The 16,158-nt window shown below is 39.9% G+C and overlaps 2 protein-coding genes across 3 annotated transcripts; one reads left to right on the top strand and one right to left on the bottom strand.

Annotated features, from left to right (window-relative positions):
- Nucleotides 1–289: 289 nt before the first annotated feature.
- Nucleotides 290–10,315, top strand: vcp (valosin containing protein). Its single transcript, XM_008418792.3, has 17 exons — nucleotides 290–448; nucleotides 3,262–3,373; nucleotides 3,491–3,663; nucleotides 3,748–3,890; nucleotides 3,997–4,127; nucleotides 4,206–4,337; nucleotides 4,601–4,703; nucleotides 4,797–4,930; nucleotides 5,109–5,244; nucleotides 5,890–6,002; nucleotides 6,853–7,017; nucleotides 7,120–7,242; nucleotides 7,341–7,553; nucleotides 8,354–8,662; nucleotides 9,060–9,215; nucleotides 9,296–9,450; nucleotides 9,719–10,315. The coding sequence occupies exons 1-17, from the start codon at nucleotides 432–434 to the stop codon at nucleotides 9,822–9,824; spliced, it is 2,421 nt and encodes an 806-aa protein (XP_008417014.1). The 5' UTR covers nucleotides 290–431; the 3' UTR covers nucleotides 9,825–10,315.
- Nucleotides 10,316–11,028: 713 nt separating this feature from the next.
- akr1a1a (aldo-keto reductase family 1, member A1a (aldehyde reductase)) lies at nucleotides 11,029–15,468 on the bottom strand. Of its 2 annotated transcripts, none has more exons than XM_008418793.3 (8): nucleotides 13,858–15,468; nucleotides 13,650–13,769; nucleotides 12,731–12,882; nucleotides 12,413–12,608; nucleotides 11,761–11,810; nucleotides 11,542–11,691; nucleotides 11,288–11,447; nucleotides 11,029–11,165 (listed from the first exon to the last, which is right to left on the bottom strand). In XM_008418793.3, the coding sequence occupies exons 1-8, from the start codon at nucleotides 13,936–13,938 to the stop codon at nucleotides 11,100–11,102; spliced, it is 975 nt and encodes a 324-aa protein (XP_008417015.2). In that variant the 5' UTR covers nucleotides 13,939–15,468; the 3' UTR covers nucleotides 11,029–11,099. The 2 variants fall into 2 exon arrangements, with proteins under 2 accessions (XP_008417015.2, XP_008417016.2); XM_008418794.3 differs by having other exon boundaries at nucleotides 12,413–12,542.
- Nucleotides 15,469–16,158: the final 690 nt, after the last annotated feature.

The following is a 16,158-nucleotide window of genomic DNA, read 5'->3' as shown; positions in this document are numbered from 1 at the left end:
CAGTTCCTTACAGTCAAATAATTTTAAAACCGGGCCTGAGGTAACACCACTGTTACTATGAGCAAAACACAAATTTACAGGATTTATATCAACGCGGTGACCGTTAATTGGATGAGTAGGTTTGATAATAGGCCAATAGAAAATAAACTTAACGACCTCCTCTCTCTTCTTTGTAACTGGCCAAACTTCAGAAGTACCCTTGGTGACGATAGCCTCTACACGTCTGATTGGTTCCCGAATTTGACGGAGTGATTCTAGCCAATCAGAAAGCAGATTGTGTGTAACTCATGGTATAACCGTAAAGAAGGCGAAGGAAACTGCTGCTCTTTCGTGTGAATGCACAGAGAACGTCTAGTAGCGAAACCGGTTCAGCTCATTTAACATTTAGCTAGAATTTCTATATTTATTACCAGTAAACCAGGTGGACGACCATGGCTTCGGGAGGGGAGTAAGTATACACAATCTTCAGATTTGCTCAAAAGCGTCTTTTTGTTGCAATGGCAGCTAACTATTACCCTTTAAAGGTCTAACGTTCAGAATGCTAATACATGACGAATTTGCTAGCATGAGAGCTAATGGGGTCAGTTACTTCATCCTCCGCAGTATTTTCCGTAGGTTAAACACTTACTACCAGTTGTATGTTGGCTTCTTTATTTGTTATTAAACTATTGTAACCACACACGGTTCTTCCTGGTCGGTTAACGGTATTCACTAACTCAGTTGTATGACTTCACAAAGCGCAGTCATCGCTACTCGAATGCTAACTTTAGCTTAGCACCGTCAAGGCCAAAGCCATCCACGATCACATTGAAAATTGGCCTTTTCACCGGTCCTGGTTACTCATTATTTAGAGTTTGTATTAAAAAGTGAAAACATTATATTTCAGCTGTCCTGCTTGTCAAAAGTTTACCCGACAAGCTAACGATTCTACGGGACCAAACGGTTGATAATGTTGTGACGAACTGCTATGCTAAACGGTGCACCAACGCAGGCTAATTCAATTTAGGCGATCGGCAAGCCTTTATGGATCTATTCGGTTAGAATAAAACTCTTGAAATTAGCTATCTGATTACAACATACACAAGGTTAAGTTGAGATTTGACCAGTCGCAATGAAATTTTAATGGGATTTCTTAAAAGGACGAAGCTTGCTAACAAAGTTTTTTTCTTCAGATTCTTTTGCTGTGTCATCTGCGTTCCCCTGCTCGCCAGCCGGTTAGCTCCAGGCTAACGTTAGCATGCTGTCAACGTAAAAAGGAAACTACCATAACATTCCGCGAAGTTTCTAGAAAAAGGCGACACTTTTAATTTAGCTTTGTGTGGTCTTATGACTGTAGAAAAGTATTATTGAATTTTCTGTGCGTAACGTAACATGGTGGTTGTTGGGATGTTGTGCAAACGACCTGTTTGCTCATATCAATACAACGTGGGCCACATAGCTTTAGTAGGATAGTGTTTACATTTCTATAAAAGACAATCTCACGGAGGCAAATCAACATCCTTCTTGTTGTGTGTCTCTTTTATATATTTGGACAATGGGGTAAAACTGAAACCAAGCATTTGTTTAAAAAGAAAAACATCTCAATTATAAGACATTTCTTACCAGTTGGCATTGTATAATCAACAGGCTCAAATTGCTCTGCATGTAATTGGAAAAGAGTATGATTGGTGGTATTTTATTAGTTAAAGTGCTCTTAGTGGAATTTGAACTGAATTGGATTGGGTAGAGCTGGATCTTTTTATAAAGTGGTTTGCGATTCCAGCTCAGATTTATTGTGGGTGATGCTAAATAAGTAAGATGGCCAAAATAAAACAAAATCTGTACAACTTTAAAGAATTTAAACCAAAAACTCCATTTAAAAAGCCGTTGTAGTTGGAGACATTATGTGCTGGTCCTTTCACCATTTTGCTGTCTTGGCTTTGTACCAGACTTTTGGGTACAAACGGAGGACTCCTGGTCAATATTTCTTTTCTTATTGTACCAACACACTGAAATAACTCCATGTTAATTTTATTTTTTTAAATATTTTTATTAATAATTTGCTTTGACATAAAAATGCTTCAATTACACAAAGGACTTGTATTTTATTCTAAACAGTTTTACATAGTCTTCCTATTTAGTTTGATTCTAGTTCCTTTTTGGAAGTGGAGCCTACAATCTGGAAGATTATGACTAAATATCAAACAAAATAACACAAGTTCTTCAGTGTATGTTATAAGAAATAGACATTAATTGTTAAAATGAGTATGAAACATCCCTTTGGCAGCCGTACATGGTCGGTGAGAAACATTACACAATTTTCTACCAGGTAAGCGTTTGAATACAAAATGGCCAGGACCCAAAAGACGTCGTATACCATGAAGATTTTGGTACACACGATGTTTAATCTGCATCCACTTTGGGGATGTTTCATACCAGTCATTGAGCCCAGATGTGATTAGAACTAGGGGTGGAGCATGTGGACTTGCAGTGTTATAACAATAGTTTCACAAAATATAACGATAAAATGCTAAGAGCTTCTTACTTCTATTTTAGATAACTGTATGGCTGTGTCACAGCAATCATAGCCCCACAAACACAAATGCTGCTCTTGAAAAACGTAACTATTTATTAAATCAATTTACTGCATACAGTAACTTGATTTAATCAATATTTTCAACTTTGATGTATGATACTGTCTTTGAACAAATGGTAAAAATATTAATTAGAATTTATCATGACAATTATAAATTGAAATTCTTACATCCCAAACATTACACAATAAAATAAATGCCCATCTCTAAACAGGACCATAATCATTGATATCGTTTGCAGAAAATAAGACGCAGTTAATTTTAAATTAAATATTAAATGGGATTTTAAGATTTTGTCTGGATTGATGTTCAGTATTCATCAAAAATACCAGAACACAACAATTAACAAAACCGTTTTTACAATATTATTATAGATTTAATCTGAATGGTTTTTATTTACTGGAACAAAATGGAATTGGGTTGGAATGAAGAGACGAATAAAAACTGATTTGACCTTGAGCCAATCAATATGGCACTAGGCTTTGCAAATTACCATGTTTTCACACTGGAGGCATTCTGTATCAAAACAAAATAAAAAAATGTACCATGTTGTTGCCATTGATTTTAAGTGCAAATTTTATTTTCTGTATAAACATCTGTGTGTATATATAAAAATTTTTTTAAAAGACCGTTATGCTGAGGAGTAAGATTATTTAGTTTGACCCTTTCCTCCGTTTCTCCTCTGTAGATCCAAAAATGATGACCTACAAACTGCTATTCTGAAGCAAAAGAGCAGACCCAACAGACTGATTGTTGATGAATCCATCAATGAAGACAACAGCGTGGTCTCTCTTTCTCAGGTAATCATTGAGAGGCTTTCCACCCACTCCACAGCTAGAGAAACAAAGTCCGAGCCCGATATGGTGAGATTCAGAATTATGCGAGCGCTTCCATCAATTCAATGTTTTGTGTCTTAGGCCAAGATGGACGAACTGCAGCTCTTCCGTGGCGACACAGTTCTGATGAAGGGGAAGAAGAGGCGGGAGACTGTGTGCATCGTGCTCTCAGATGACACCTGCTCCGACGAGAAGGTCCGGATGAACAGGGTGGTCCGCAACAACCTGAGGGTCCGTCTTGGTGACGTCATCAGGTGAGGGAACGCAGATTCTTGTCCAACTTTCACCTACATATATGCGTGAGTGTTAAGCCATGCTAAGTATAATGTCTTCCTCAGCATTCAGCCTTGTCCTGATGTGAAGTATGGAAAGAGGATTCATGTCCTCCCTATAGACGACACAGTGGAGGGCATCACTGGCAACCTGTTTGAAGTCTACCTGAAGCCATACTTTCTGGAGGCTTACAGACCGATCCGCAAAGGTGACTTCCACACCCTATTGTTGCTTTTAACCTGTACAGATATAAGTCAACATGTAGCTTTGATGTAACTTATTCACCCCCCTCTTCCCTCCCTCGACTTGTAAAGGTGATATTTTCCTGGTCAGAGGTGGCATGAGAGCCGTGGAGTTCAAGGTAGTGGAGACCGATCCATCCCCCTACTGCATAGTTGCTCCTGACACAGTCATTCACTGTGAGGGTGAGCCGATCAGGAGAGAGGTACGAACACACTCGTCCATGCGTCTTAATTCATTATAAATGACGTGAAAACTAAAATGTTGAGTCTCCCACCTGCAGGATGAGGAGGAGTCCCTAAATGAAGTGGGCTATGATGACATTGGAGGAGTTAGGAAGCAGTTAGCTCAGATCAAAGAGATGGTGGAGCTGCCTCTCAGACATCCTGCCCTGTTCAAGGCCATTGGAGTCAAGGTCAGGCACTTACTTGATTTTTTTCTTTTTCTTATTCAAATATGGAGCAAAACTTGACCTTTTTTATTATAACTGCGAACTGGAATTCAAACAGAAGTTACATGCGACAGATTGATTACAGAGTTTGATCTTTCAAAAAAGCCTCTTAAACCTTTATATCACTAGGAGACTTGAGTTGAGTGAAATGTATTCTATTAATTTATTCTTGGAATGAAGTTAGATTTTGAGAAAGTTGTAGTCTTCAAATGTTTCTGCCCTTTCAGCCCCCACGTGGCATTCTTCTATATGGACCACCCGGAACTGGAAAAACCTTGATTGCCAGGGCTGTGGCCAACGAAACAGGAGCTTTCTTTTTCCTAATCAACGGTGTGTACACTTGACAACATTTCTGTTTTGAAAGCTGCTTGCATATAGTAGAAATGCTGCCTCTAAAATGGAGCCTTGATTTCATGCTTTCAGGCCCTGAGATCATGAGTAAGCTGGCTGGAGAGAGTGAGAGTAACCTGAGAAAGGCCTTTGAGGAAGCGGAGAAGAATGCTCCTGCCATCATCTTTATTGATGAACTTGATGCAATTGCTCCAAAGAGAGAGAAGGTGAGTATAAAGTGGTACAAGGCCTGCCTAATAGATGTTTTAGAGCTTGCAATAGACTGAAAGTGCACAGTGATTAATCTGTAGAACCTTCTTGTTCATTATGCATAGCTATATTTCGCTGCTACTGTAAAATCTGTTTCAACATTCCAGCATTGTGTGTTTTGTGTTTGTTTTCCAGACTCATGGAGAGGTGGAGAGGCGCATAGTTTCCCAGCTGCTGACTCTTATGGACGGCCTGAAACAGAGAGCTCATGTGATCGTCATGGCAGCCACCAACAGACCCAACAGCATTGATCCAGCTCTCAGGAGATTTGGTAAATCTTTTTTTTTTTTTTTTTTTGTCCCCCATGCAGATATGTGTTAATTTGAGGCTTTTTTTAAGCTGTGCTTCTGTTGGTTTGTCGTGATTAGAGCTGGTGTAACAAGTACTCGTTTCCCCTTAAATCCTATGGCAAATGCTGTTCTGTGTGTCCTGGTTGCTTATGTATATTTTCTCTATAATGAACATGAACTCTGTTTAAATAATTGCCACATCAAAATGGTCATCTTACTACCTGACAGTTTTATATTGACAGTTTTAAGATGCACTGTGAGCCTTATTATACACATTATTGTCCCTTGAGACTAAGTTTCAGTTTCATTTTTGTAAAAAAAGATAGGGGTTTTCCTGCAAAACAAAATGCTGCATAACAGCGTAGACATTTAGTTTTGTTAGCTCTGGAGATCAGAGCACGCTCCGTCAGTCACGCCCATCTCTATCCCTCTAGTTCTGCATTTTTAGCATGTGACTTAATGTTTATGACAGGCTTTATGGAGGGCGGGATATGGATTTTGCTCAGTTTCAAATACACATCTTCTACTAGTTCATCTGAGAAAAGGGTTTTAAATTACGTTGACATGCATCTCAAATGTTATCATTTTAAAACCACTGAGCTCTTTGTACCGTGTTCCACTTCCAGGACGCTTTGACAGAGAAGTGGACATTGGCATTCCTGATGCGACCGGCAGGTTGGAGATTCTGCAGATTCACACCAAGAACATGAAACTAGCTGACGATGTTGACTTGGAACAGGTTTGTGCACATTACTCCCTTCAGGTGATATGACTAACAGAGAGGTGCTTTTTATGTTTATTTGTTTTGGGGTTTTTTCTTTTCTTGGATAACTACACCATAAGTACCATTCTGTCATTTATATCCTAACTTTTTGTCCGAATAAGCAGGCTTAAATAAACTTGATGTATATGGATAATTAGTCTAAGCGTACTTTGATATGTCATATTTAAATTTCCCCTACATATTTTATTTGCTTTACAATTGAAATGCATCAGAAAACAAATCTAGCTACATATTGCAGAAATGTTGGCTTTATTTTTCTTGTCACAAAATTAAAACTGGCAAATATGCCATTTTCAATTCTTCTGCCAAAAACCCCACAGTGAAATGGCAAATCACATCCCAGGAAACTACATAATGTTTCTTGGATAGCAAAATATTTCAAAGTAGACATATCCTGCTTTTTAAAAAAAATTTTTTTTAATTTAATTTAATTAACCTGTTCGAACACTTCAAAGTAAACATTTAAACATGCTAGTTTAAAATGTTTTAATAAGCAAAACAACATTTTGCTTGTTTTAAATGAGAGAATATTTACATATGTGACTGGCTCTAAAAGAACTCCTAATACTCCATTTACGGTTTTGAAAAATCTGTTTTTAGGAGCTAACAAACCATTTACTTTTGATCTGAAAAATGAGCCTCATCAGTTCTTGTTGTTCTCAGATACGACTGCATATTCAAAAATGTCCGAAATATTTGTTTTTGCTGAAATTGCTGAATTTTAAATATTGTCCACTTTGGCGACCTTTTGAACCACAAGCAACCCTTGAACCCTTATTGGGTATCTTGATGCTTTTGTTTGCAGGTGGCCAATGAGACCCACGGCCACGTCGGTGCGGATCTGGCGGCTCTCTGCTCCGAAGCCGCCCTGCAGGCCATTAGGAAGAAGATGGACCTGATCGACCTGGAGGACGAGACTATTGATGCTGAAGTCATGAATTCTCTTGCCGTTACCATGGACGACTTCAAGGTAAACCTGTAATCTGATCTTTTCAAATGGAGCTTAGGTGCCTCAATTGGCCAGTAAATGGCCGTCTTTGTCGATGCTAACTCGGTCAACACTGTGTTGCAGTGGGCTCTGAGCCAGAGCAACCCATCAGCTCTGAGGGAGACGGTTGTTGAGGTTCCCAATATCACCTGGGACGATATTGGAGGTCTGGAAGATGTCAAGAGGGAGCTGCAGGAGCTGGTGCAGGTATGATAAGAGATTATGCTAGAAAGGAGTTCTTTACCCTTTTCAAACTTGGGGTATTTTCTTACTGTAACACTGTTGTCTCTTTGTGCACAATTCAGTATCCTGTGGAGCATCCAGACAAGTTCCTGAAGTTTGGCATGACCCCATCCAAGGGTGTGCTTTTCTACGGTCCTCCTGGTTGTGGTAAAACTCTGCTGGCCAAAGCCATTGCCAATGAGTGCCAGGCAAACTTCATCTCCATCAAAGGACCTGAACTGCTCACCATGTGGTTTGGAGAATCTGAGGCTAATGTCAGAGAGATCTTCGACAAGGTAAGTTGTTTTTTTCCCCCTGGGTCAGTCCATTTAAATCGTTCCTCTGAAGTTTAAAGACTTCAGAGGAACGGTCTTTAAAGTCAGTTTTCATGTCAAAATAAATGCATAAAAAAGAAAACTGAGTATAAATAAAGTTTGCATTAGACTTTTTTTTTTTCATATATAACAAATGTAGCGCTTCTCACGTTGACGTATTTAATTCACATCTTTTTATTTGCCACATCTTAATTGGAATTTTTGTTGAATGCAGTAGTTTTGTTTATAGAAAATAGTTACTTAGGCAGAAAACAAATGGCTCTGAAACACAATGTGGATGTTTGCAGGGGAACATTTGTTCAGATGGATGAGAGAATCTGTAGATGAACATTAAATAACATTTCTCAGCTTTGATGACGTCATGGTTTTTAATCAATTTTTCAACTGAGCCTGTTTTGTTACCTCGTTAACTCGTAGAACTCTTTATTCATTGACTTTCACAAGTTGATTAAGTGAATGAAATGCTTAGTTTTGCTCTAAACGTATTTTTAGTTTTGGATCATTTTGTTTAGATTTGACAAAATGAGGTGTCATTTTCAAGAGAAACAGACTTTGTAATAAAGCATGTTCTGGTTCCCTTCACCATCAGAAACCAGCATTAACATGAGTCATACAACATGCAAATTACATAATCATGTTCTCAGCGTCCCCACGTATATTCAATATATTAAATTTGAGTATGAATACATACAGAATTTTCAAATCTAAAATAAACTCTGTCAGCGACTTGCTTCTTAAAACCGTTGTCCTTGTGTCTCCAGGCTCGTCAGGCTGCGCCGTGTGTCCTCTTCTTCGACGAGTTGGACTCCATAGCTAAGGCTCGCGGCGGCAACGTTGGCGACGGCGGCGGAGCTGCCGACCGTGTGATCAACCAGATCCTGACCGAGATGGACGGCATGTCAAGCAAGAAGAACGTCTTCATCATCGGCGCCACCAACAGACCAGACATCATCGACCCGGCCATCCTGAGACCTGGCCGTCTGGATCAGCTCATCTACATCCCCCTGCCAGACGAGAAGAGCAGGATCAGCATCCTGAAGGCCAACCTGCGCAAGAGTCCCATCAGCAAGGTGACTGCGCCGTCTGCCATCGTTTATGGTCCATTTACTTGCATGGTTGAGTTGAGTGTAATGATGCTGCATTCTAGTAAATTCCTCTTGAATAACTTTCAGTCAAGTTTATTCGTATAGCACTTTCCAGTAACAAGGCAGTTCAAAGTGCTTTACATCATAAAAATATAAAGACTTAAACATCGCCAATGGAGAAGCCAGTAACAAACATTACATTTTGTCGGGTGTCATCATTGGAATCGATACACATTAAATAATCAATACACGGCAAACTTGAACTTTTATATGTTTAGAAGAGACTTTTTTTTTTGGCTTACTGTGTGAAATCAAACCCGAAATAAGATATTAAACGATTTTTGTTATTTCTTTTTTTTTTTTTTTTTTTTTTTCCCTGAAGGATGTGGACTTGGACTTCTTGGCTAAGATGACCAACGGCTTCTCCGGCGCTGATCTCACAGAGATCTGCCAGCGGGCCTGTAAGCTCGCCATCCGAGAGAGCATCGAGAACGAGATCCGCAGAGAGCGGGAGAGGCAGACGAACCCATCGGCCATGGTCAGTGCTCTGTGAGGCGGAGCGTCTGCTCCCTGCTGCTCCTGAACGTTTCATGAACTCGCCCATCTCTGTCCTTGTAGGAGGTAGAAGAGGACGACCCCGTGCCAGAGATCAGGAAGGACCACTTTGAAGAAGCGATGCGGTTTGCCCGTCGCTCTGTCAGCGACAACGACATCCGCAAATACGAGATGTTTGCTCAGACTCTGCAGCAGAGCCGAGGCTTTGGCAGCTTCAGGTACGCTTTCTGATAGGTTTTACTTATTTATGTCTCTTAGGAGATTTGTTCTTACTGTAGTGCATAAAGAGTTTGATGAGTAATTAGCACATTATCTGGCAACCATAGCTATCATTACAAAAGATATCCTTGATCAACAAATTGCTACATCCTTAAATTCTGTTTTATTAGGAGTACGATCCCTATCAGTTTACATTCTGACTCAGTTTATTTGAAATGATTTGATCCTGGACCTGAACATCTTTCTTCTTCTTCTCCTCCCTCCCAGGTTTCCCTCCAGCGCTGCAGGAGGCAGCGGTCCAAGTCACGGCTCTGGTGGAACTGGTACTGGTCCAGTGTTCAACGAAGATAATGACGACGATCTTTATGGATAAATGCCTACTGCCCCACAGTGGTCGGTCCTGGGATCACACCTGTACAAATTCTCACCAGATTCCACATTTTTAGGACTTTGTGCTTCTTTCATGTGTTCCCTTCTTTCTTTTTCTTTTTTTTTTTTCTTTATTTTGTATAATTTCTCTTGGAGACAGCATGTATCCACTTGGTTTGCCCTGACTTTGATGTGGGTGGGGGACTGGGATGATGAAAATGGAAGGTGAGTGACTGCAAACAAGGGTCAGAGAAGGCGGGGTTGGCGTTTTTTCTTCTTTTTTTGTTTTGTTTTTTTCAGTGGCTTCATTGTCAGTATATCTCAAAAAATACAGGAATGGCTATAGTGATGGGGATTTCTGCTAGACTCTGAATGAAAAACATTGCTGATGACTTTTTTTTCTTCTTTTTTTTAAATAAACAGTAGCATATAATGTATTACAAATTTGTCAAGGTTATGTTGTTGCAAATAAAATCTCACTAAATGGAGGCGTTACTAAGGTCTCTCTGCTGTTTGTTTAGATTAGTTTAAGGGTTTTTAAGGCTTGACTAAGATTTTATTGCAATTTCTATTAGGGTTCCATGTCATTTGCTATTTTTTGCTCTCTTTGTTTTATCAAGTACAACGTTGGCACAGTCATCCATCAGGAACTTTAGAGTTGAGCTTAAAAAATGCTTAACTCTGCTTTAGAAACCCTGAGTTAATATTCCAGCAGAACTTGGTTCCTCCTTACTTTCAACTTGCATCACAAGGAGGCCACTTGTGATGCAAGTTGAACTTTTCTAACACCTCAGCAGAACATCAGTCTAATCATCTCCATGCTACTCGCCACTGATTCAATAATTCATGTAAAATGAGAACCAACCAATACTGTGGAGGGCATGGACATATTTTTGTAGGTTTACATTTTGGTGCTAACATTCCTTGGTTTTAATGTGATATTCAAAGTTTTTGGGGGAATTTAATTCATTGGAAGTTTTAACCAAAAGGTACAGAAATGATCTAGAGCTAGATCTCTATCACTGAGTAATGACACCGAGTTGGATTGTGTGAGTCTTTAAATAACTGAGTCAGTTCTGTCTTTGGCCACATAGTGTCGCTCTCACCATAACTTTTTTTAAATTTTTTTTATGAACATCAAACTAAACATGTTTTCAATAAATTTTGTGAACGTGTCACTGGAAAAAAACGGACGACACCAATTCTGATGGAGGTTCAGTTTCATTTATTTTTCCATATCATCTATTTGAGAATCACTTTTAACGCGTTTCTTGAAGGCTCAGTACGGATCATGGAAGGGAAAGTGAGGATGTTTTCCATCCCTCCACACTTTCTTGCCATCCTTCTGTAGAGGGAAAAATATTCTGAGGTTGTTTTATTTAACACATCTGCTACTTCAGTCCTGCATGGAGAGTCGTAACCATGTCATTAGGATTTATTTCTGGATTTCTAGCAGTAATGTCTCACCTCCACTGTTGGGATAATAAAACGTGTGTTGCGGTTAAAGGAGTCGATTAGTCTCATGTCTTCTGGAGACAAGGAAAAATCAAACACCCTTAAATTCTCCTGGATCCTGGAGGCCGTCACGCTTTTGGGGATACACACCACCCCCCTCTGCACGTTCCACCTGCAGAGTCAGGTGATACAGTCACATGGCCCACAGTAACATTAGACAGTTGGCTGTGTTGAGAAAAGCGATACTTTGAGGTGTCCTGCCTTACCTGAGTATCACCTGAGCAGGAGATTTCTGGTACCTCTCAGAGATGGTGCCAAGTCGCGGATCTGCCAGCAGACTAGGCTCATCAGGAGAAGCCCAGGGTCTGTCTCCGCTGCCCAGGGGACTGTAGGCTGTCACACAGACCGCTAACGACCTACAACAGAAGTGAGAGCATGATTTCAGCTGCTCTGAATGCCCCTTACCTAAAGTGTATTTAACTGACCGACAGTGTGACAGGAGGTCTGCTTGAGACAGATAAGGGTGGCACTCCACCTGCAGAAAAAGACAGGAGATGTAGTTTATTCAAACTGACATGAAAATATTAAGTTGCACAGAGCCGGTCTAAGATTTTATGGGGCCTCAAGCAGACTTTTGTTTTGGGAACCCATTTCCAAGTAAATCCAATATACACCAAAATCATATCTTATTAAACTGATCAAGTGGATGTGTTTTGAATTTGACGTGGTTTACCAGTAAGTCAGCAGTAATACTATATTACATTCTTCACGCCAGCTGTATTTAATGATGTGCATGAACTGTGACCCCAGGCAAGACACAAATGGTTAAATTAATGACCAAATTGTTGAATTGGAAATATTTCACATTAAGCATAAATAAGATATATATATATATATATATATATATATATATTTTTTTTTTTTTATTTTTTTTTTTTACTTTTTTTAAACAACCTTCAAAGTGATTTTAAATTTGAGTCATTCCTGACAAAAGTGATGACAGAACTTAAAGTTTTGAGATTTATATTATAAGAAAAGTCAAGAAAATTCAGGGCTCCTAGGTAACGGATTAGTTTGCTTTCTTTGGGTTAGCTCTGGATTTTTAGTTTGAAATATGTTCTGTTTGAACAGCCGTACCTGGTTCACCACAGGTTTGTGCCTGGCGATGGTGATGATGTCATCAATCTGCCTTGCATTGAAGTTGGACAGCCCGATAGCCTTAACCAGACCTTTATCTACGAGGTTCTCCATGGCCTTCCAAGTATCTCTGTAGTGAGTGTCAGAGTAACAAATACTCCCATCGTCTCGTCGAGGCATTAGCTCCTTCCCTCTCCTAAAACATCCACATTTTGTTTCGGCATAGGAATGAATGGTTTTCACCTCAACACTGACTCTAGGGCACATAATACGCACTGGAGGAGGAAGCAATGCTTTGCAGAATGAGCTGCTACTCACTTAAAGGCCATGGGCCAGTGCATGAGGTAGAGATCCAGGTAGGAGAGACCCAGGTGGGTCAGACTGGACCTGCATGCCTCTTCCACATCCTCGGGATCATGTTTGGTGTTCCACAGTTTGGAAGTCACAAACACCTCGTCACGCCGCAGAGCCTGGGGGTCAAGAGGGCAAATTAGACTTCTGGCGAAACATGTGATTGGTTTTATAAGCTATGCTAGTGGTTCTCAAACATTTCGGGATGAAAATTGTTTGAGTAATTACTAGCTTCGAAACGTCGAAGCTCTGATAAACATTGTTGCCAGTCATTGCATCAGCAATGCAACATGACTGGCATTGCTCAAACTTTTAAATAAAATGAAATAAGCTCAACATTTTATGCCACTCGTTTCAGAAAGTGAGACTCGTATAACATAGAATCATCACACAAATGTAACTTGGACAATCCTATCTGGACCAAAATGGGAAATCATTTAACGTCAGACGGTGGGAAGAAAATGGCCATGTTTGTTTTTAAGCTTTTAAGAAAACATCTGATTTCAATTTATACTGAATCAGCTCAGTTATTTATTTTTGCTGTATTTAAATTACAGTAGTTTGATGCCAACGGATTATTTCATTTGAATGTAAAAACTACTTCTTTTTTTTTTAGTTTTTTTCAAAACACAGAACATTTTCAAAATGGTCTTTTCTGTTATGAGCTGACTTTTAGAACCAAGGGCTAAGCTGAGTTTAGGAAACCTTTTAGACTGAGATGCAACGTCTTAAACTTGTTTCACCCTGAGGGTGGGGGGATGGAAAACTAACCCTCTTCCACTTAGACAAGTGATTCAGTGAGTCGCCAGTTGAATAAACTGACATTAAACAAGGCCAATAAAATACCGATGAAGTACAAAAGGAAGAAGAGATCACAGCTCCTCACCTTCCCTGGACCCACCCGAAGAGCCAAAGCATCTCCAATCTCCTGTTCGTTGCCGTACACGGCCGCACAGTCAACATGTCTGTAGCCACCGTCTAAAGCTGCCAACACTGCCTGCTTCACCTGGCAAGTACATAGTAACACTCAAGCAACATCCTAGACCATCTTTGGACTCAGTCTGTTAAATCTGGGTGATTATGCATTGCTCTACCTGACCTGGTGCGCTCTTCCACGTGCCGAGCCCAACCAGAGGCATCCTCTGCCCCGACGAGAGAGTTACGAAAGTGCTCATGTTTCAGGACCAAACGGAGGACAAGCGAGTGCGTGAGGGCTCCTCTTAACTCCTGTGGAAGTGGGCGCAGCGATTATCCAGTCATGATGACTGTGTTAATACTCTGTTACTGATTATCAAATGGATTCATCAGCTCTGCCCTGCAGCGGTGTTGTATGACGTTTCAGTGGATTTCACATAAGACAGAAACTTATGACGGAGCAGATGCCGATCACATGCAGGGCAAACTAAATATTTACTGACCCACTTACGGTTTCAAGCTCGCTCTACCCTCAAGGTAGATCTTCGCAGAGGATTCATAAACCCTCTGTGAACCCAACCTTGCCACTAGAAATAGCTGACACAGCTATACGCCATTAGTCACAGCGCAATGTAGCTGCAGCTGACCTGCAGGCTGAGTAATCATCGGCAACACCATGTGCTGCACACAATTTGTTCATTAACCACAACTCGAGTTTCACGTGATTTTTCTGTCTTGCACCAATAAGCGGGCCTGACCGCCTCCTGACCTGGCTGCAGACCAGAGTGTAATCCACTAAAACTGTCTCAGTAATTAGAAGTATTGACTTTTTCTGTTCCCAGCTGAGATCGCTCCAACAGGGTCCGATGAGACTCTTGCGTCCGAGTGAATTTTGTCAAGTTGAGGTCAAAGTGTGTGTTTGCTTGTCACTGATGGAAAATGTCCAAACTCCACTTTGCTCAGAGATACCAGAGACACGCAGAGTGAATTTAAAAAAAAAAAAGCTGTCTTGGTTTTGTTTGTTGTATTGATAGCAGATCGACGTATCTGTATGTTTGTTTCTGGAACTAGTTTCTGCTAGAAATATTCAGTATCGAAATTTGCCTTCCTGTGAGGAGTGACAAAATTTTTTATTTTTTCTTGTCACAGCTCAAAATTTTAGATAATCAAAAAAATTTTATGGATGACATTTTTATTCAGTTTCCTCCTTACCGTTGAATCATGAACTCTGACCTTTACCGGGGAAAACAAGGTCTGCAGTGCTTTAGACGTTGTTCTGATTTGTTGGATTAGTTGTTGATGTAAAGTCGAGGTAATTTTGGCAGCCTTGTCCCTCCTTCATAAAGTTTTAATTCTGTGTTTTGTACTTAAAAGAAAACATCCTACCCCGTTTAGCCATGTCAAAACTCGCTAATATCACACTGTTATGCTTACATCCAATTCAGTGTTAGACTGAGCTAGAATAAAAACAATGACACAAGTTTAATTTCACACAATTGGTTTATTTGTAACATTATTAAAAGTTAATAAATACCGTATTGTCAAATGCAGACAAGCAGTGACGGCGAGTCTTTCAGCAGCGGTACATGTACACTCTGGTTGCAGCCACACTTTAGTGTCCTCTGAGGGTTTAAGAGGCGTACAAACAATCGCACAATCAGACATTCACGTCTCTCCCATCCTATAACTGTTTCCGCAATATTTTTTTACAATATAAAAGTGCATTTTTAATGCATTTAAACATCCCAGGAAGAAAACATTTTATTTATATATATATATATATATATATATATATATATATATATATATATATATATATATATATATATATATATATATATATATGTAAGACCAACATGAACGTCCTGCATAACTCATGCTCATATAAACATCTCTGTCTTTTACATCACTGATGTAAAGTACAAAATGAGGAGGAGCTCAACGGGTTTCAGCGCCCCCTGCTGTTGAGAAAGAGATCATCTGCTTCAAGGCCTGGTTCCTAAAACAGGGTGTTCTACTAGCTGTACACGTATAAAACACAGAAGCCTCATCAAATCACAAAGCAGTGTGGTTTATTGGTGGCACTGCTCACTTTAGCACCAAGACATGGCCTTCAAAAGCCACAAGAGAACAAAGATATAATACACAACAAAGCAGGGGGCTGTCAGACTAACCGCCATTTAGTCCCTCAGGGAAAATCCCACCTCTACTTGTTTGGCACTTTGCTTTAAATTACTTACAAAAAAAATCAAATTGCTCCCTAAAAGCATTTTGGCTTACTTACAGTACTTTATAAACTTTACATTGCTTACTTGCAGTTTTACCACCGCCAGATGGTAAAGTCTAACACAGCATAGGGCATCATCTGTTGTGCACTCATGGCTTTTTGTATAAATTACAGTGTGGCCTGTGTTACTGGTTTGACACTGGGCTAAGGCACCTGTATGTCCCTTAGAAAGTGAGCCAGCTAATCGGCGATG

Source organism: Poecilia reticulata, chromosome 9 (assembly GCF_904066995.2).
Source record: "Poecilia reticulata chromosome 9, P_reticulata-male-v2, whole genome shotgun sequence".
NCBI lineage: Eukaryota > Metazoa > Chordata > Actinopteri > Cyprinodontiformes > Poeciliidae > Poecilia > Poecilia reticulata.
Note: the sequence above shows the minus strand (reverse complement) of the source record. Positions and strands in the feature narration are given on the sequence as shown.

Coding starts and splice junctions, on each gene's coding strand:
- vcp (XM_008418792.3), top strand. Junction 3,374..3,490: donor GCGTGGTCTCTCTTTCTCAG/GTAATCATTGAG, acceptor TTTGTGTCTTAG/GCCAAGATGGACGAACTGCA. Junction 4,128..4,205: donor GTGAGCCGATCAGGAGAGAG/GTACGAACACAC, acceptor TCCCACCTGCAG/GATGAGGAGGAGTCCCTAAA.
- akr1a1a (XM_008418793.3), bottom strand. CDS start 13,938: ATGAGCACTTTCGTAACTCTCTCGTCGGGGCAGAGGATGCCTCTGGTT. Junction 13,770..13,857: donor GGAAGAGCGCACCAGGTCAG/GTAGAGCAATGC, acceptor TGTACTTGCCAG/GTGAAGCAGGCAGTGTTGGC. Junction 11,692..11,760: donor GACCTCCTGTCACACTGTCG/GTCAGTTAAATA, acceptor CTTCTGTTGTAG/GTCGTTAGCGGTCTGTGTGA.